The sequence below is a fragment of the Mizuhopecten yessoensis genome, unplaced genomic scaffold (genome assembly GCF_002113885.1).
Source record: "Mizuhopecten yessoensis strain PY_sf001 unplaced genomic scaffold, ASM211388v2 scaffold81, whole genome shotgun sequence".
In the NCBI taxonomy this organism is placed as follows: domain Eukaryota; kingdom Metazoa; phylum Mollusca; class Bivalvia; order Pectinida; family Pectinidae; genus Mizuhopecten; species Mizuhopecten yessoensis.
This window is the reverse complement of record NW_018403368.1, coordinates 316,566-339,471: the sequence shown is the minus strand read 5'-3', so window position 1 is coordinate 339,471 and position 22,906 is coordinate 316,566. Positions and strand designations below refer to the sequence as shown.

At 33.4% G+C, this 22,906-nt stretch overlaps 1 protein-coding gene across 3 annotated transcripts in view; it reads left to right on the top strand.

Annotated features, from left to right (window-relative positions):
* Positions 1-10,184, top strand: part of LOC110452234 (beta-1,3-galactosyltransferase brn-like) — a 42,824-nt gene extending 32,640 nt beyond the window's left edge. For all 3 annotated transcript variants that reach the window (XM_021500812.1, XM_021500654.1, XM_021500727.1), the window contains exon 2: positions 7,981-10,184. In XM_021500812.1, the coding sequence (XP_021356487.1) occupies positions 8,135-9,181 (1,047 nt within the window). In that variant the 5' untranslated portion in view covers positions 7,981-8,134 and the 3' untranslated portion in view covers positions 9,182-10,184. The remainder of the gene's footprint in view (positions 1-7,980) is intronic.
* Positions 10,185-22,906: the final 12,722 nt, after the last annotated feature.

The following is a 22,906-nucleotide window of genomic DNA, read 5'->3' as shown; positions in this document are numbered from 1 at the left end:
TTACTAAGAAGAAATTATTTTTCAAGTACATCTAAAAGATACTATGTGCTAGGTGTATCTATATTTAAATTGTAAATGCTCTCTCGAATTACTTGTACCGGGTCAGAGGTCAACACTTATACATGTATTTGTTTACATATGCCGTATATGGAATTGTGTTGACCAAAAAATATTGTATTATTTATAATTATTGATTTAATTTCATTTGTAGAGTGGAAACGCCATTTGAAGTGAGAATGAGTTACAGATGAAGAAAGCATTACAAATTAGGAGGATAAATGTCAAATGACATTAACATTAAGCACGCACCTGCTTTCGGTGTCATGTCAACAATCTCGCCGAGATCGAAGTGTTTTGATAACGGTTAGCCCTGATTGGGACTGTGTATTAGTAGGTCTTTTTTATTCCAGGGACAGGGCTATCGTTGCCACTATATCTAGCCTTTCGGCTGTGTTGGTGGCTATTACAACAAATCACATTTCGTAAAGCACGTTCCAGTGAAAATAATGCTAATATTGACACTTTTTGACACAAAAACAGCACAAGTTATTTGTTATCTATTCAACTTTCTATCGCTGTAAATTTCAAAAAGAAGTATTTTTTAAATGAGCTGATACTCGAATACAGGCGATACTTTTTTGTCAAAACAGTGAGCAGTTACCAACTACTTTCGCAATAATGATTTTCGTTCCAGTGAAAAATAACGCTGATATTTACACTTTTTGACACAAAAATAACACAAGTTCAATTATATTATTTGCAATTAAAACTAGGTCGTTTTAAAAATTATTCAGCTTTCTATTGCTGCTTATTTAAAAAGATCGGTCAAATACTTTTGGAGTGAGGTGGTTCACATACATGTGGGTTTTTTATCCCGCATTTTTGTGTATCGACGCCCACCACAATACTCTGAACCATGCGTTACATCGCGTTTAAAAATAGAAAAATATACCCCAAAAACGAGACATCAATTACTTTGATACCACAGATTTTATCAATTATAAGTAATACAGTCAGCTTATAACAATGGGATAAACAAGAGACGTAAGAACACTTATCGAGATTGGTTTGTTTTCACACCAACTTCTGCATCTAACGAAGCGGTATCGACGCCATATTGCTTTGTCAAAATTGATGGTAGTTTTGTAAAGCCGTCCAAATTTTTTATATTCTTTATATTCATGGAGAATATTAAGAAATTATGCCCATATTGATTTAAGAAATGTTTTGGTATAACTGTCCACAGGCTTTCATTTTTATCATCCTTAATTAATTTTTGAACCCAACCACAGTAAATAGTTAGAATGTGTGATGCCACATCCAGCATTTGTAAACCCTCTATATTGTATGATAAGCAGAGAGCTTTTCTTTTAACTTTTTCTTTTTTTCCATCCCATATATAATCATGTATAATTTTTCCAGACTTTTTAACAATGTGTTGTGGTACAGTCAATTAAGGAATTAAAAGTGGTTTAGAAATCTGAATTCTTCCAATCATTGTCATTTTTCTTTTTCCCCAGATTTTAATTACCTCTTTCATTTTTGATATTTTACTTTCCCAGTTTTATTGTGCTGTTTTTTCTGAGTTTATTCCAAAATGAATACCTAGTGCTTTAGTGCTTTCACATGTCCAATCTATGTCTTCATATTGATCATCTATCAATATCATATTGTCTCCTAACTTTATACCTTGTGACTTTTCTCTATTAAGTATCAGACCTGATAGACTACCAAATATTTCAATTAGATTCAGAGCTTTACTGATGGATATTTTAGATTTAAAAAATAATGTAGTATCATCTGCTAGTTGCGATATTTTAAAATCTCTACTTTGCGATTGTTTAATGTTAATGCCCTTAATTTTTTCATCTTGTCGTATTTTGGTAGCCAGTATTTCTACAGTTATTACAAGGAGAAGTGCTGATATCGGGCAGCCTTGCCTTATTCCTCGTGTGATATTTACTCGTTCAGATAGCCATCCATTATTTGACACTAAACAACTAATTTGATTATATAGAGTCAAGATCCAATTTATAAACCCGTCCTTAAATCCAAAATGCTTAAGCGTATTTATCATAAAGTCCCATTCTATGGAATCGAAATCCTTAGCAAAGTCGAGAAAAAGTATAGCCCCAGTAACTCGAAATTTCTCAGCAAAATCAATAACGTCTTGGATTAAACGAATGTTATATTTAATATTTTTTCCCAGAACAAAGCCATTTTGATCAGTACTAATTATTTTTGGTAATATAGGTTTTATTCTCTCAGCCAAACAGTGAGCTAATATTTTATAATCGATATCGGCCTCCAGTTATTTAGGTCACAGTGATCTTTTTTTTTTTATACAAAAGTGATAAAATTCCGATTCGTTGTGATTCAGATATTTTTTTTATATTTATACCCCTCATTTATAGAATTAACAAGTAAAGTTTTAAGATGTGGCCAGAATATTCTGTAAAACTCAACTGTCAATCCATCTGACCCTGGGGATTTGTTTACTTTCATTGAACCTATTGCTTTAAAACATTCCTGCTCATTCAAAAGACCTTCACAATTATTTCTGTCATCTTCACTTAATTTAGTATCCAAGATAATTGAAGTAATGTACTGCTTTACTTCATTGGTGTTAGGTTTTCTTGTGGTGTATAGTTTTTCATAGAATTCTTTTTGTCTGTTTAATATATCACATTGATTTGTTAAAATATTGCCCTCGTTGTACAGCTTTCCTATTGATTTTTTTGTATTTGTCTACTTTTTTCTAGAGAAAAGAAATATTTAGTATTTTTTTCACCTTTCTCAATCCATTTTGATCTATATCTTATTTGGTGTCCCTTTGCTTTATATGAATACAATGTTTCTATTTGCTCCTCAAGTATCTTTCTTTCATCTGTATTTGCTTTATTTTCATTTTTTTCTTTTAATTGATTCTCTAAATCTTTCAGTACATCTTCCCTTAGACTTGCTCTTTTTTCCCCAAAGTATACTGATTTTTCTTGTATTTCTATTTTACAAAGGTCCCATAGGGTTTGCATTGTTATTTGATCATTGCTTTCCATGTGGTTATATTTTTTTAATACTTTGATTATTAAGGTTTGATAGCCTATGTATTCAAGTAAGCTATTGCTCAGTTTTCAATAACCTGGCCCTCGAGCTACAGTTTTTATATCGATGATGAGTGATACTGCTTGGTGATCTGTATATTTTATATAAACTGGTCTGATATCAGAAGATATTATTTTCTGTACAATTTCTTTTTGTATTAAGAAGAAATCTATTCTGCTTGCTTCATTGCTAACATTTTTTCGTTTCCATGTGAATTGTTGTTTATTTGGATTTTTTAGTTTCCATGAATCTAGTAGTTTATACTCTTTTATCAATATTTTTAGGTTACTTACAGTTTGTTTTGGTATTTTCCTACATTTTCTATCATCTGCTTGTAGTATTTCGTTCCAATCACCTCCGATGATAATTAACCCTTGACTATGTTCTGATATGAAAGTATTTACATGCTTATAAAAAGTATTTCTTGTGTGTCTTTCATTAGGTGCATACTCATTTATAATAGTATATATATCATCATTTATCTTTATGTTGATGAGTAATAGTCTACCATCTTTATCTTTATATATTTATCTATGATTTCTGAATTTATATTTTTGTTAATGAAAATAATTACACATCTACTCTGTGTTGTACCGAAACAATGTATTACCTCCACTTGCCTCTCTGCGTTTATATACGGCATAATCATTTTTGTGAAGTGTGTTTCTTGTGCCAATATAATATTTCCTCCTTCTTGTTTGACCCACATGTAAAATCTATCTCACCTAAACCTTGTGTATTTATTGTGAGAAAATGTACTTAACATGCTATTGCTAATATTTTTTATATAAATAAAATGTTGATGTATATAATGTTTTGAGGTAGTACTTGCAACAACATGACTGCCTTAGCATAGATAATATGTACATAACCATAAAATTTGTGCATTTATACATATATTATCTCTTTTATTTCAGATACCTTATATATATATGCCCATTTTCTGTATATTTGTGAAAGCATATGTAATCTTGTACTTGTCGTTCAGTATAAGAATACCAAGCGGTGTCCTCCGGTTTTTACCGTCTCGAGCTCTCAATTAAAACGTCTCACAGGTAGTATTTCGATACGGTGAGGGGCGAAACTACACTGTCGATCAAACTGTCACGTTGTATTAAATGATCAGGAAAACTCAATGTTAGCAACATCAATGCAGACGTGGCTGTACGGTTTGACAGTAAAACGTGGTTGAGACTGTGGATATTGGTCTAGTCTAAACATGAATTTGTCATAACTTTCTTAAGGTCAGTACGTGTTGTATATACTTTCAAATGTCAGGCGTTGCTATGCCTTTTCAAAGAAAAACCTTCTGGTGATATTGAATATAGACCAATTATGTATGAACTTACGAATGATTTCTTTAGGTTGGAAAAGTGTTTTATATCTCATTTGTAAACCGTCATTTAATTTGATCCAAAGAACTGTTATAAAACACCAAGGCCTTTCAACTTGAAATATACTAATGCACGCAAATATGGTAATGGTATTTCAAATGTAAAGAAAAACTACATGTTAAATACCCCCACTTTCTTAATACCTTGTAGTGGTATCTTATCAAACAGGTATGAATGCACTCTAACCATATCGGTTTCTATATTTTAATGTACCCCTTTACATGCTGTGTCTGAACGTTCGTCATGGTGGGAAGGTACTGGGTTCTGTCCCCAGGCCAGGACATACCGAAGTCGTTAAAAATGGTAGTTGTTATTCCCTGCTTAACGTTCAGCATTTATGGTAATGACAACAACTTGTTCACCCGTGGTCAGTATAATGTGCCCGGGCGAAATGCTGTGCTGGGTGTCTTAAGTATGGTATTTCAGTGAGGCAGCACTATAAAATCGGCATCAGATCCGTGTTATCGCAAGGAGGCAATTACACCAACATACGCTGTCTCCAGCACACATAATTATATATGCATGCATATACATGTGTTACACACACGTAGGCACGTCTTTAAATGACCTAAATTGTAACTTAGATGTTTAACCATATCAATCAATAAACTCTACTGCTTGTATAACCATCTGAATTAGACATCGATCTCTCAGCTCAAAGCAAATGTAATTCTACCCATTCTGCAACTTAGCTATTTTGTTTGATCCGTGTCTGTTATTCCATTTGCATTTTTTTTCATTGTTTTGTAATTACTTCCAAAGTGTGTTTAAATCATTTTTGAAATTTAATATCTATAACAAACAATGTTTGACTATACGCTCTGACTTCTGTAATTAAACCTTTTAACAACGTGGTTAATTATGGCCCGTGGTCTTGCAATGACATGATTTGTGCATATCTGTAATTGGACTTTTTAGAGCTTTGCAGGTCGATCCGTTTGCATGGGGTTTTAGATCGATCTTAGCTTATCTCATTAATCGTGAGGTAAGGCCTTGGAAGACAAACGAAATCGTCAAGCACAAGAAGAGTCAGAGAGAAAAATCAATATCCTGAATACATTTAAAAGGCAACGAGGGGCGCAAGGGGACCAGGTAGGGATAGAGGGTGGGGAAGGAACACGAATATTGAGAGGAACCGACATGAAGGAAATTGGGCAAGGGGACAAAGAGGAACAAGAGCATGGGGTCGGAGGGCAAGAGCATATATAGGATTACGAAATGCGGTTGTGTGAAGCAAACATAAGTGAATAAAAACACTTTATTAAACATGAAACGTATTGTTTGCATAGAAAAGTAGTATCATTCTTACAAGCTACAATAGAATTATACCCTGCGTATGTTTGTAGGGTTGTCAGCTCTGCTACAATCCCATCAGTGTGCGTCAATCATATTGTTTGGGGATAGGTGTAAAACGAATACAATTTATGGTTTACAATCACAATCAATTTCTTAAAACGCTTATTTATTTATTTCAATTAATAATCTATATTGAGTTGAAAGAGTGTCTATTATTTCAATATAAAAAATGCATGTATGTTTTCCTTACCACAACACATTGAGTGTGTTTAATGTATATGCTCTGAGTTTCTGTTAAAATATTTGTTTCTGCATTGGTCTTTGCTGAATAAGAATGTTGATATTTAAACAGTGTTCGGTCGTAACGGTACACTTTTTGTCCCTGTGCACTACAAGGTTCCCCGCTGATAGGCTTCAGACCGATTTGGAGGTTTTGTTAAATATAATTCCTCCAGTTGTTTTTTTGCAGTTGATACAAGTAAATTATAAGAAATTAAATAGCGTTACGACATTCCTTTGTACTTTAGATCATTGAGATATATATTAATTGCAGTTCGAAATATGGGCTTCAGGTTATACACTAAAATATAATATTTATCAATTATAGACTTTTGTTGAGGTTAATATGTGGTTATAGGGACCTGAGAAATTGAAATAAACCGGGACCGAAATAAAAGTCTTGAATTACTATATGACATGCTAAATAATGTTTTAATCGAAATGTTTTTAAAAACACGTATGAAAAGTGTATGGAGGAAAGTGCTGCTTTTGGCAGGGAGTGTTGTGAAGTTATAGATTAGACCTTGCTGATATGCTTATTTTTGTTTTGTGTATTATTGAATGCTGTTACATTACATGTTTTACCCATTGGCTTGGAATCTCGTAATGAACACCTTTTATGACTTTTCTGATATACACATATACTGCTGTTTTAGATATATGCGTTAGAATTCGTTCGTCAACTTCCTTTTGACTTCCTCAACCGCTTCGGATGACATGTGACTAAAAATTTGGTCTGGCACGGTCTGAGATCTTTTTATATGCAGGGAGGTTACTACATCTTATGTTATTCACACACTAAGATACACATACACTAACTAGGTGTATACACAAACTTTTGATACACAATTAACGTCTTTGATAGCTCTTTGAAGTGATGTATTTTCCAGAATTTGATACAAGTGCAGCTATATGAAATTTGAATAAAAAACTAACGAAACTAAGGAGACGAAGAGATAAAATTGTTTTTTTCTGTATTACTATTATATTTTATTTTTATATAAATTTCATAACATCATTCATGCTTATTTGAAGCAATAACCATGCTTGCAAAAGGATTTTGAACAACACTATTTGGTTGTGAAAATGTATTAGCTTAAACAATTAACATGTTTGTATTACGTCGTTTCCGAGGTACATGTTTCCGAAACAAAAGTCAATTGATTGATATTTCTACTTCCGGTATGAAGGTAAATCAGTAGTAAATCAACATCATTGCCGTGAATGATTGGTAAAGTTTGGTGGAAAGGATTTTTATTGACAAGTACCCGCTCGTCTGATATCCAATCGGTGTTTTTGGATGTTGTTTTTACTCGTGTCAGATTATTGTTGTTTACACTAAGTGTAAACAGTTGTATGCCCCCATCCCCCAACATCACACGACATGCATTCTAAAAGCCTGTCGAATCCGGATAGAAAATGTGTTTCGAAAACGACGCATCATCTCTCCAAAACTTGTATATCATAGTTACCTCTAAATGTTACCACTCTTTCAGATGGTTGGCAATTTCTTGAAAAATGACGAGCATTAATAATGATAAAAATAAGATAAATTAATTTTGATGTGTGAGTTATTCAAATTACTGAAGAGTTGCTGGATGAAATATGTTGTATGTTTGGTGTTAACTGATGTCATTCACGTTCAATATTAACATTTGTAAATAGACAGTTTGGTTTCACTGACATCGAGTAACCTTGATTTCAACAACTGCAGATGTGAAAAAGGCATCTATGTGAAAAATGTCAATCTTATTTTGGTATGCATTTACAGGTATTCGTTTGGATACAGTTGGTTATATATAAGTAATATATATTTAAATGATATCATCCAAACAAAACGAAAAGGACTGTGATAGTTAACAAATGGTTGAATCTCTTTAAATGTTTTCTGTAAATTTTAATGTTTCAGAAATGGTGGAAAGAAGACCTTAATCATGAATACCACGGCGTCACGTTCACACGTTACCGATAACACTATCACGACCAGACCGGATTTCATTGCCATATTTGACGTCCAAAGATGGTACGAGTAATTGTACTGACGAACGGACACACTCGTCATCATGCGAGCTTGCAGACGAGCTAAGTTTAAGAACAGTGTATTTGCAGTCTGTGTGATGTGTCTCTTGATTATTTCCATACACGACTTCTTACAACTGAATATTTCTCCTGTACAGTATGACGATATTCAAACGTTTCCAAAATACAAGTTCGGCTTTTTCTTTCCGTTAGAAATAGATATCCAGAAAATTGTGGAACAGAAAATCGCTAATAATACCGAGCCTGATTACGCGCCAATAAATCGACATCCTTTCAAATATATCCATCGACCTTTGGATTGTTCCTTCACCGCTTCTTCACATAGACGTTCTAACTTTGATTTCGGTCCAAAGCTGTTGATTTTAGTAAAATCTGCCGTCAAGAATGATCGCCTAAGAATGGCAATACGCATGTCATGGGGTAGAATTAAAAAGCCTAATGTGAAAGTAGTGTTTTTGGTCGCCACATCACCTGACTCTTCTGAATTCATCTCGCTGGAGTCACAAAGCTATCGGGACATCGTACAAGAGGATTTTGTAGACAATTACAGTAACAACACGTACAAAACTATTATGGGATATAACTGGGGAGTTCAATATTGCTCTAATGCTGACTTTTTCCTGTTTGTAGACGATGATCATTTTGTCGATGTATCAAAAGTTCTAGCATATGCTCAATCCATTCCGATGAACGAACGAAAGACACTGTTTCGTGGAAGGAAAGTAGTGAGTGGGACGCCAAGTAGATCGGATTCCAAATGGATAATATCTAAAGTCGACTTTCCGTTTCATCTGTTTCCCCCCTATCTAGCAGGCGGAGCCTTTCTTACTTCCTACAGTTGTGCACAGCGTTTCGCTCTTGCATTTCCATATGTTGATTTTTTCTGGATAGACGATGTGTATTTAGGTATAGTTGCTAATAAACTCAACATCACTGCAGTGGATGCGCAACCGTTTTTCACGAATGAAGAAAACCCAAGCTTAGACAAAGGTTTTTTCTCCCACTTTAATAACCACAACGCAGATCTCATGATAAAGGCATGGCAACGTTCGAAAGACAAATATCTATGACCATGTGGCTGAAAATGATACATGGGAAACTCCTGAACATTAACGCATGTGGAATAGGCGACTGATGCAACGTTAAAGTAACTGATTGTAAGATGTTTTTAATTTTCTTATTTTAAATAATGCGTCGTTTTTATACATGTTTTTGGTTTCTTTTGACCAATTCCCATTTTGCTATTTTTCATTGGCATAGCTACGTTTGCTGGTTTTATTATTTTGTAATTTATAACAAATGTTTAATATATATATATATGAATATGATATCTCAAATAAATTTCATATGAATCTGGATAGTTTTGTCGTAGCGAGCCTTTGGCAAGATGCAACGGAACTTGTTCGCAACTTAGACGAGATAATGTCTATGGCTAGATAAGTACAGAGTTATACTACGAACGAGCAAAGAAAGATCAAATGAAGGGTTTAATTAAAGTGATATATGTAAAATAAAATACTGTAAAGGGTTGGAAGGCGTTTAGCCGAGGATAATTTTATTCTAGATAAAATGAGATATATCTGCATAAAATAACGTATTTCTCGTCACAATGTTCACCTCTACCTTTAATATCCGACCCCTGACCCCACCGACCCAATCTGATCATTTCACAATCATCATTTTAAGTTCCAGTTAAAACTGTATGAACAAGTTTTTTAACCTCGATGATCGGTCGTTTTCATTTAATACACTACGCTTTGCAGTGTAATTTGGTGATTAAGTCGAGTGTTATCACTTGCTCAAGCAAAGTTGACTGCCCATGTGAACACAAATATTACAAACGAAATGCCTGTGTTTTTATTTATAAGTTAAAAGCATTATATAAACATTTTTTTTATTTTTATTTATTTACAGTTTTTAAATAGATATTAGAATTAAATTTCGATATTTATTAAATGATGTTGGGATATCTACGAATTTCATAAGATATGCCAGAGATGGGTTGTTTTCTCTCTTGATATTCCTTCCAAGATAAAAAAAAAAAAAAAAAAAAAAAAAAAAAAAAAAAAAAAACAGCAGACCAAAACATTTTGCTATAGTAATTATTATTTCAAGAACATTTTGATATGAATACAATTTTACAAAGGGTTTTTTTAACGAAAAAACGAATCATCACACCAAGATCAAGACAATTGTATCCAAGAATTTGCTGTGATTCATTGTGTCCCAGTTAGAAAATCAGGACATTATAAATGTATTTTATGTTTTGCTGAATTTCCAATGAACTGTTTGTTGTTCTTTTGTTGATGTTTCTTAAGCTATACTAAAATGACTTGTTTTATTTGATAGAAGATTATACTTTCAAAAACATGAATATATCGTTTTTAGAATGTGTCAAAATATAGTGTTTCATATCATAATATAACGTTTTGTGTCGTGTCGTGTCATAACGGAGAACACACAACTAGTGATTGTAATCGTACTTCCCTTGTTTTAACTTGTGGTATGACTACATTGCAATACAATACATTTTATTAACGTGTCACATGCCAATATTACAGGTATATACAACACATTAGAAGTCATAAAAACTATACAAAATGCATTAAAATGTATTGATATACAGACAGTTTGACTTATGAGAAACAGGTATTCAAGATCTTCTGCGATACATAAAATATAGTGGGAAAACTGAAATAGGTCATAGATCATAACTTGTCATAAGACAAAACAATTGTTCATAGGGGCCTGATTTAAAAAAGGTTGGGCAATATTTACTTGCCTCATTAAATACATCTCGCCTAAAATTAGAATAAAACTCACCATCTAATAAAACAATGGCGCTCGTCTTTGACCGATCCTGACTGACATAAAATACATTTCCTCTCATTTAACGCTAAAGGAGGCGAGAATACCGGCCGGTCTCAATTTTCAATTTCAAATTACCGCAACGGAACTTGGCTATAAATAGAAAAACAATTACATTATAAGGATTCAGACTATTTCAGATGTCATTGCCCTTGTTTTACCTATGTTTTACATGTGCTACCTAATATTTTCTAGCTCCCAAGTTTAGACATGTTTAGACATAAAAGAAATGACAAAATGAGTCACAATGAGTTTCTTATTAGTTCTCTAGTACTTTTAACTTCTTTCGAGGTTTAGTAAGTGATCACGATATTGATTAAATATTAAATTAACATCAATATCTTATATTTATTTTGTTTTATAGTGTACATTTACATTATAGTAATGGTTATAGGATGGTTATTGAAACTTACATTCTATTTTAATTTCAATAATTTATAAATGCATTTAGTTCTTAAATTTACTTTTTGATGTAATATGAAAAAAAAAGTGACAACTGTAAGCCGAGCTTATAAATCTAAACTTTTATTCGCATAGTTCGTTGACTGTAAGCTACAGGACAGGCGTTTACTGGATAATCATCAACTATATTGTGATGAGTTTTGTATTCCGTCTTTGCGTATTGCAGAGTTATCTTCTCTTGTGAGCAGGAATTGATTGTTACGTCATTTGTTTGTGAGAGTAACGTCATCAATTTTCGAGAAAACGACGTAATTTTCACACACAAACCAATGACGTAACAATCAATACCTGCTCACAAGAGAGGATAACTCTGCAATATGCAAAGACGGAATAGGTCTGGCAGGGACAAAACAATGATCAGATCTATTTGTTATTGTATCTTTAATTTCCTCGTGTCAATATCAAAATTGTAAAGCTGCGTCTGTCAAGGCGTAACTGGTTATTGATGCTACTGAAAGAAAATGTCTTGTTTCAACACAAAATACATAAATATACGAGAAAATATATTTAAATTTTATGATTTAGTAAATGTAATATTTACTTTAAAAAAACAACACATTTGCCATCTTCATAATTGAATTTCACTTAAAGCACAATGTATACGTATTTGTTTTTCATTATTATTATTCGTTTATATAGTATTCGTACTTAAGAAAAGATCAGCAAACGATAACACAACATAATAAACTCATTGAAGAAAAACAGTTTATTAATTCTTAAATAATCTTTGGAGAAGGTGGCACAAAAAGAATAACAAATTGTGGTAAATACGGTATCTCTATGGAAAAGGAATAGTATTAAGGCTGCATGTTCCATGGTTGGTTTTAAACCATTTCTATACTTATCATTGTATATACATTTAATGTATATAACCCCTACATTACATGTAAAACGAGCATTTAAACCTTCCATATAATAGAATAATTCTATACAGTATGTTCGTTTTACTGCATGCTATATATACATTAACACAATTTAAGCCCAAATTTCAAAAAAAGAAAACGTTATCGTAATAATTACTTCCGTATTTTTTGTGTTTTTATTTTTGTGTTATTTTCTTTTTAGATATATTAATCATGAACGATTTGTTCCGGATAAAATATACACAATAATAATATACATATACATGTATGTACAGTAAGTTAAAACACTCATAATATGAAATCTTTGTATATTAAGGTACATGTAGAATACGAATCTAACGACATGAATATGTGCAATAACTAATGTAAAGAATCTGAAAAAAATACATTTGTACATCAATGCAATATAACATAGCCTATGCGTTATAAATGATACATGAAATTTATAGTTGAATTAAAACATGCACATACATGTATGCATTTTACGAAATTCATTCGGATAACCACCAGATGTATCTTTTTTATATTTTACGTAATGAGTGGGAAAAAACCCATCTGAGATATAAAAAAACAAAAATCGGTTTTAATAATGTATCGTAACTAATTTTACATGTATGCAACATTAAACGGTGTAAATTAAATACATCACAATAACGACATCTAAGTGTACAAACAACATATTTATCATATCAAAATTTTAATATATAAGTTTATCACCGCGTGAGATTTCAAGGAATTACCATGACGAAATTCTGCGTTGTTCCAAACTGATTTACATGTACTTAAAATAGTTATATGTCACTGATTGAGACGGAATTACTATGACGTTTTTCTGAGTAGTTCCAAGTTTGTCTCTAAATAGATCATATGGGTATGTGTTACTATGTTGTATTCTTGGAATTACTATGACGATCTACTGAGTGGTTTCAGAATTAACGCATAGTACCAGACTCCTGATTACAACATTAAAGTTTCTTCTCTCGTTTATAATATAATTCAACACTCTACCATGTAGCATATCTTATATCCTCCTCGAAATTCCAGGGGTCACGATCACTAACCTTATCTGCATCCTGGTAATATGTCGTGACAAAATTGAATGTATAAAGTTAGCTATTTAATTGGTTTAAGGTGAAAAAACCTGACCAATCGCTAAGCCGAAACCTGGCCTTTGAAGTTTACAGAGGAGCGACACTCGGCTTCAAAATCGGTTATTTTTACCGTTATGGTACAACGTGATTCTTTTGATGTACTTCAAACTATCAAACTAGTCTACTTCTTTCACCCGCTAATTGGCTTTATAAAGCCTTCGAATTTTTCACGACATATGCCAGGGATCTGAGAACGTAACTGAGTGTAAACCCTTGGAATCGGAGGAAGATGTTTCGTGAATATTTGTTGGAACTTTGTCTTAATTGATTAATGTATCATTAATCTAAAACAAATTATGGTTGTTTTATAACACTCACATAATAATCAACTATATGTGAGGTATGCCCTTAGAACAAGAGTTATCAGAGTGTATAGCTATACGTTGTTAGTTTTACATCTGTCTCCATTATCTACTCGTTGCCATATAACGCTAATTTGCTCAGGTCTTTCCTCAACAAGCAATGTGTGATAAAAATACACTTATGTGCATATTCAGAATTTTTCATATTTCATGCAAGCATTAATCACATGTTTCATTTTCACAACTTCTCAAAAGCACCCTGATATCTGTATGAGTGTTTTAACCACTGTTAGGTTTGTTTTCCCTTTTGAGATCTAGTTCAGTTTAAAGGTATTGAAAATACTTTAGAATAACGCAATTGGTTCTATTCTGTTTTATAAACTTTTTTTAAAATGTAACTCTATCGACGATCTTTGATTGAAGTTTCAATGTGGTTTGCATAAAAATTTATGATATCATTAATAAGAATATTATTAAGATATGTTCATATCGGGAAAGGCGTCAGCCAGGGACACTTTATGAATTGATTGGTGAGTCTTAAGCATAATCTGGAATTCAAGTAAAAATCTAGTACTTATTTTTGTATGTTTCTGGTATCCTGTGCCATATAAAATATTTTCTACTTTTAATACATGTATTAATTCGATGGCACCCATAATAAATGTGCAATTGTCGTGTATATTTTGATTGAAATTATTTAGCGGATATACAATTGTTTGTGTGAGGGTGTGAGAGGGTGTAAATGGAAGGCGGCGTATATGTTTTGAACAGCTGTAATGTGTTACGATAGTCATTCTTACGACTAGTTATTTGTATTTTGTGTATGTGCTTATTGCTTTGTTGTGAAAATAAAAACAAACAAACAAAATTATGTTGTTATAGATTTGGTAGAGCGAGGAAAAACACTTAATACAGCACTAAGACATATGTCTTGGTACCGCGGTAAAACACAATACGTTATAGTACAGCACTAAAAATTAGGTCTGGGTACAGCGGTGCAAAACAATACCTTAATAGTACATCATTACGAAAAAAGGTTTTGGTTCAGCGGTGAAACACAATATCTTAATAGTACAGCGCTAAGAAATAGGTCTGGGTACCGCGGTGAAACACAATTTCATAATAGTACAGCACTAAGAAATAGGTTGGGTACAGCGGTGAAACACAATTTCATAATAGTACAGCGCTAAGACATAGGTCTTGGTACCGCGGTGAAACACAATTTCATAATAGTACAGCACTAAGAAATAGGTCTTGGTACAGCGGTGAAACACAATTTCTTAATAGTACAGCACTAAGAAATAGGTCTTGGTACAGCGGTGAAACACAATTTCATAATAGTACAGCGCTAAGAAATAGGTCTTGGTACCGCGGTGAAACACAATTTCATAATAGTACAGCACTAAGAAATAGGTCTTGGTACAGCGGTGAAACACAATTTCATAATAGTACAGCACTAAGAAATAGGTCTTGGTACAGCGGTAAAACACAATTTCATAATAGTACAGCACTAAGAAATAGGTCTTGGTACAGCGGTGAAACACAATTTCATAATAGTACAGCGCTAAGAAATAGGTCTTGGTACCGCGGTGAAACATAATTTCATAATAGTACAGCACTAAGAAATAGGTCTGGGTACAGCGGTGAAACACAATTTCATAATAGTACAGCGCTAAGACATAGGTCTTGGTACCGCGGTGAAACACAATTTCATAATAGTACAGCACTAAGAAATAGGTCTTGGTACAGCGGTGAAACACAATTTCTTAATAGTACAGCACTACGAAATAGGTCTGGGTACAGCGGTGAAACACAATTTCATAATAGAACAGCACTAAGACATAGGTCTTGGTACAGCGGTAAAACACAATTTAATAATAGTACAGCACTAAGAAATAGGTCTTGGTACAGCGGTAAAACACACTATCTTAATAGTACAGCGCTAAGAAATAGGTCTGGGTACAGCGGTGAAACACAATTTCATAATAGTACAGCGCTAAGAAATAGGTCTTGTTACAGCGGTGAAACACAATATCTTTACAGTACAGCAATAATACAAAGGTCTTGAAACAGCGGTGATTTTTTTTTTACCTTAGTAAAGCAGGAAGACACAAGTATTAGTATAAAGAGAATATAAGACATCCTACAGAATAATACAGAGTTATAAATATCCAGAGAATATACGACATCCTATAGTATAATACAGAATTATTAATATCAAAAGAAGATAAGAAATCCGAAAGCATACTATCGAATTATTGATATCAAAAGACATTCAGACATCTCACAGCTTAATACAGAAGTAGTAATATCAAGAGAAAATAAAATTCACAAATCATAATACATAGTATTAATACCAAGAGACAATATGACATCACACAGCATAATATAAAATTATTAATACCAAGAGACAATATGACATCACACAGCGTAAAAATAGAATTTTCAATACCTACACAATATGACATCACACAGCGTAATATAGAATTATCAATATCAATAGGAATTCGCAGGAGCTGCCTTATCAGGCGCTAACTACTTGTCCCATGCCACCTGGCTAATATCTCCTTATGTGTGTATGCATACGTGTGTGCTGAAGATGTAAAGGCCTTATGGAGATGTCAGTATGTATGTCTTAAAGGGACACCACGTGAAGATCCATAATTTTTTAATGAATGTATGTATTGTATGCACTTCCACTTAGGTTACCTCGCTATCCCCATATTCATAGTCCGCTCCAAATGTCCAGTTTCAACCACTTGAATTGTTCGGGAAAACCCTGCTAAAAATAGCACCAATAACGTCACCTGACAAGGGGTTTCCAAAGGGGCCCCCAGAGAGGGGCCGTGAGGCAACTGCAACTTCTTACTGCACTATGAAACCAATTAATGTGATTTCTAAGTCCGTATTCAAACTTATTGAACAGTAATTATTCATCATCAGAAGTTAATTGCACACTTGCCAATATTCAGAATCTAAATTTATTTAGCTTTAAACATTTAAAATGTCGACGCTCTCACCATTAAAATGTTAACGATTATCGTTATAATAATGAAACCATATCCATTACAAGGTAAACGCTATTACCATAAACACGTTGACGCGATCATCATAATAATGTGGACGCTAACACCATTAAATTTAGGACGCTATTACATGTACGATTACAATTTGGACGCTTACACCATTAAAATGTTCGCGCTATAACCATTAAAATATAAACGCTATTTTCATTATAACGTGAATGCTGACATTACTACAATGTAGAGGTTGTCATCAGTAAAATGAATAACACAGATGACTACATTGTAACTTGGAAAGAAAAATCCATCACGAACCTCTACAAAACAAGTGGAACCACTATGATTAATCAAAGTTCAAAACTATATATTATATATATCTACATGTAAAGTCTATACCTCAAAAGTAACAGTCCAGCCTTCATATTTTTTGTTGATCCTCTTTTTTCTCAGTAGTAATTATATGCCATTTAGGGTTCATGTCCCCTCGCTTTATCTTTTTTTGTCGTCTGATACCTTCATAATGTTGCGTCATGGTCAGACGCTGCAAAGAAGGCAGAAGATAAGATGTTGTGGAGAGGACTTGTTCATGGCCCTATTCTCCACTTGGGGAGAAGGAACTAAGTCAAGTAAGTCATATATATTACTTCAACAGCGCCTTATGTATCACTGGTATTGTCTATGTTCCATACCTGTTCTCGTCGTTTTTAATATATAGAGGACATATAACGGTTTCCCGTTAAATAACATGTACTTTTAGTATATGTATATATATATCTAGTTCACGAGTTTGTCAGAACATCGATATTTTTCACAAGTGAGGGGGTTATATGGCTTCCAGCCAGTCTCCTGGCGCCAAGTCAGGTCAAGCAGCATTGTTCATTTGAGTGCCATGTGTCAAAATAAAACTGATAAAACTCTTTAAGTATTTAACTTTGACGATCTTTTGCTAAGAAAAGCCCTTATAGATAAGACCACCTAGTCTCAATATTTCTGTAACTTAAACCCTTTATCTGTTTAGTATTTATATGCAAGATTGCATATAGCTTATAACAGGTTTCGAATAAGTTCCCTTTTTCTCAAGTTCACTCCATACCTGACAATTTCCGCAACTTTTTTTTCTAATGGCGATCTCCTTCAAACGTTTGCCTGTTATAAATAGAGCAAAAAATAATAACCAACAGTTATCAAAATGTGTAGAATAATTGTAATGTTTACGCATATTCAGCAATTACCTCCTTCAGATATTGAATGTATCATTTCAATACAGTAAGAATCAATTTAGTCTGTACATTATCCGGGCCCGTATTCGTGCTTGGCTAGAAAACAGCGCTGATCTTACTCTCAGAAAAATGTTGTTTGTTGATACAAGTTTTGTAAAAAAAAAAAAAAAAAAAATCCGCAAAGCGAAGGCTCCCTTTCAGAATTAATGTATCAAATCTTTTCTTAGTAACAGTTTTTAGAAGTGGAATGGGGATCTTTAATAATATGTTTCAAGTGTGTATTGCATTGATGTTGAGTAATATGGCACACCACATTTAAGCAACTAACATGATACCCAAATGTAGACCTATTCTTGAGTAATTATGTGGTTTCCCCTAGTAATAACAGACGGAAGTACATGTGTTGTAGAAATAACAGAGATAACTACATGTGTGATATTAATAACAGAGAGAAGTACATGTGTGGTAGTTATAACATACAGAAGTAGATGTGTTGTAGAAATAACAGAGAGAAATGCATGTGTGGTAGTAATAACAGAGAGAAGTGCATGTGTGGTAGTAATAACAGAGAGAAGTATATGTGTGGTAGTAATAACAGACGGAAGTAGACGTGTTGTAGTAATAACAGAGAGAAGGGCATGTGTGGTAGTATTAACAGACGGAAGTACATGTGTTGTAGCAATAACAGAGAGAAGTGCATGTGGTGTAGTTATAACATACAGAAGTGCATGTGTTGTAGTTATAACATACAAGTAATAACAGAGAGAAGTACATATGTGGTAGTTATAATATACAAAAGTACATGTGTTGTAGTAATAACAGACGGAAGTATATGTGTGATATTAATAACAGAGAGAAGTACATGTGTGGTAGTTATAAGTTGAAGAAATAACAGAGAGAAATGCATGTGTGGTAGTAATAACAGACGGAAGTACATGTGTGGTAGTAATAATAGAGAGAACTACATGTGTGATAGTAATAACAGAGAGAAGTGGATGTGCGGTAGTAGTAACAGAGAGAAGTATATGTGTGGTAGTAATAACAGAGAGAGGTATATGTGTGATAGTAATAACAGACGGGAGTAGATGTGTTGTAGTAATAACAGACGGAAGTACATAATATACAGAAGTACATGTGTGATGGTAATAACAGAGAGAAGTGCATGGGTGATAGTAAAAACAGACGGAGGGACATGTGTGGTAGTAATAACAGAGAGAGGGATATGTGGGATAGTAATAACAGACGGAAGGAGATGTGTTGTAGTAATAACAGAGAGAAGTGGATGTGCGGTAGTAGTAACAGAGAGAAGTATATGTGTGGTAGTAATAACAGACGGAAGTACATGTGTTGTAGTAATAACAGAGAGAAGTGCATGTGTGATAGTAAAAACAGACGGAGGAACATGTGTGGTAGTAATAACAGAGAGAACTACATCTGTGATAGTAATAACAGACGGAAGGAGATGTGTTGTAGTAATAACAGAGAGAAGTGCATGTGTGGTAGTATTAACAGACGGAAGTACATGTGTTGTAGTAATAACAGAGAGAAGTACATGTGTGGTAGTTATAACATACAGAAGTAGATGTGTTGTAGTAATAACAGAGAGAAGTACATGTGTTGTAGTTATAATATACAGAAGTACATGTGTTGTAGTAATAACAGAGAGATGTGCATGTGTGGTAGTTATAATATACAGAAGTACATGTGTGATAGTAATAACAGAGAGAAGTACATGTGTGGTAGTATTAACAGACGGAAGAACATGCGTTGTAGTAATAAGAGACGGAAGTACATGTGTGATATTAATAAACGACGGAAGTACATGTGTTGTAGTAATAACAGAGAGATGTGCATGTGTGGTAGTTATAATATACAGAAGTACATGTGTGATAGTAATAACAGAGAGAAGTGCGTGTGTGGTAGTTATAACATACAGAAGTACATGTGTTGTAGTAATAACAGAGAGAAGTACATGTGTGGTAGTATTAACAGACGGAAGAACATGTGTTGTAGTAATAAGAGACGGAAGTACATGTGTGATATTAATAAACGACGGAAGTACATGTGTTGTAGTAATAACAGACGGAAATAAATGTGTGATAATACAGGAGAACTTGTGTGGATGTGATAACACACAAAAGTACATGTCTGGTAGTGATAACAAACAGAAGTACATGTGTTGTGTGTAATTATAACATACAGAAGAACTTGTGTGGTTGTGATAACTCAGGGATGTACATGCGTTGTAGTAATAACAGACGGAAATACATGTGTGATAGTAATAACAGAGAGTAGTGCATGTGTGGTAGTTATAACATACAGAAGTACATGTGTTGTATGTAGTTATAACATACAGGAGAACTTGTGTGGTTGTGATAACACACAAAAGTACATGTGTGGTAGTGATAACAAACAGAAGTACATGTGTGGTTGTGATAACACAGGGATGTACATGTGTTGTAGTAATAACAGACGGAAGTACATGTGTTGTAGTAATAACAGAGAGAAGTGCATGTGTGGTAGTTATAATATACAGAAGTACATGTGTGATAGTAATAACAGAGAGAAGTGCATGTGTGATAGTAATAACAGACGGAAGTATATGTGTGATAGTAATAACAGACGGAAGAACATGTGTGATAGTAATAACAGACGGAAATACATGTGTGATAGTAATAACAGACGGAAGAACATGTGTGATAGTAATAACAGACGGAAGTACATGTGTGATAGTAATTACAGACGGAAGTACATGTGTGATAGTAATATCAGACGGAAGTACATGTGTGATAGTAATAACAGATGGAAGTACATGTGTGATAGTAATAACAGACGGAAGTATATATGTGATATTAATAACAGACGGAAGAACATGTGTTATAGTTATAACAGACGGAAATACATGTGTGATAGTAATAAACGACGGAAGTGTTGTATGTAATTATAACATACAGAAGAACATGTGTTGTAGTTATAACATACAAAAGTACATGTGTTGTATGTAGTTATAACATACAGAAGAACATGTGTTGTAGTTATAACATACAAAAGTACATGTGTTGTATGTAGTTATAACATACAGAAGAACCTGTGTGGTTGTGATAACACACAAAAGTACATGTGTGGGGTGAAAAGACACAGAAGTACATGTGTGGTAGTGATAACACATAGAAGTACATGTGTGGTTGTGATAACACAGGGATGTACATGTGTTGTAGTAATAACAGACGGAAGTACATGTTTTGTAGTAATAACAGAGAGAAGTGCATGTGTGATAGTAATAACAGACGGAAGTATATATGTGATATTAATAACAGACGGAAGAACATGTGTTATAGTTATAACAGACGGAAATACATGTGTGATAGTAATAAACGACGGAAGTGTTGTATGTAATTATAACATACAGAAGAACATGTGTTGTAGTTATAACATACAAAAGTACATGTGTTGTATGTAGTTATAACATACAGAAGAACATGTGTTGTAGTTATAACATACAAAAGTACATGTGTTGTATGTAGTTATAACATACAGAAGAACCTGTGTGGTTGTGATAACACACAAAAGTACATGTGTGGGGTGAAAAGACACAGAAGTACATGTGTGGTAGTGATAACACATAGAAGTACATGTGTGGTTGTGATAACACAGGGATGTACATGTGTTGTAGTAATAACAGACGGAAGTACATGTGTGATAGGAATAACAGACGAAAGTATATGTGTGATAGTAATAACAGACGAAAGTATATGTGCGATATTAATAACAGAGAGAACTACATGTGTTGTAGTAATAACAGACGGAAGTGCATGTGTGATAGTAATAACAGACGGAAGTACATGTGTGGTAGTAATAACAGACGGAAGTACATGTGTGATAGTAGTAACAGACGAAAGTATATGTGTGATAGTAATAACAGACGAAAGTATATGTGCGATATTAATAACAGAGAGAACTACATGTGTTGTAGACGGAAGTACATGTGTGATAGTAATACCAGAAGGAAGTACATGTGTGATAGTAATAACAGACGGAAATACATGTGTGATAGTAATAAACGACGGAAGTGTTGTATGTAATTATAACATACAGAAGAACATGTGTTGTAGTTATAACATACAGAAGTACATGTGTTGTATGTAGTTATAACATATAGAAGTACATGTGTTGTAGTAATAACAGACGGAAGTACATGTGTGATAGTAGTAACAGACGAAAGTATATGTGTGATAGTAATAACAGACGAAAGTATATGTGTGATATTAATAACAGAGAGAACTACATGTGTTGTAGTAATAACAGACGGAAGTACATGTGTGATAGTAATAACAGACGAAAGTATATGTTTGATAGTAATAACAGACGAAAGTATATATGTGATAGTAATAACAGACGGAAATAAATGTGTGATAGTAATAAACGACGGAAGTACATGTGTGATAGTAATAACATACAGAAGAACATATGTGATAGTAATAACAGACGGAAGTATATGTGTGATATTAATAACAGACGGAAGTACATGTGTGATAGTAATAAACGACGGAAGTACATGTGTGATAGTAATAACAGACGGAAGTATATGTGTTATAGTTATAACAGACGGAAATACATGTGTGATAGTAATAACAGAGAGAAGTGCATGTGTGGTAGTTATAACATACAGAAGTACATGTGTTGTAGTAATAACAAAGAGCAAAACATGTGTGATAGCAAAAACAGACGGAGGAACATGTGTTGTAGTAATAAGAGACGGAAGTACATTTGTGATAGTAATAAACGACGGAAGTACATGTGTTGTAGTAATAACAGAGAGAAGTGCATGTGTGATAGTAATAACAGACGGAAATACATGTGTGATAGTAATAACAGAGAGAAGTGCATGTGTGATAGTAATAACAGA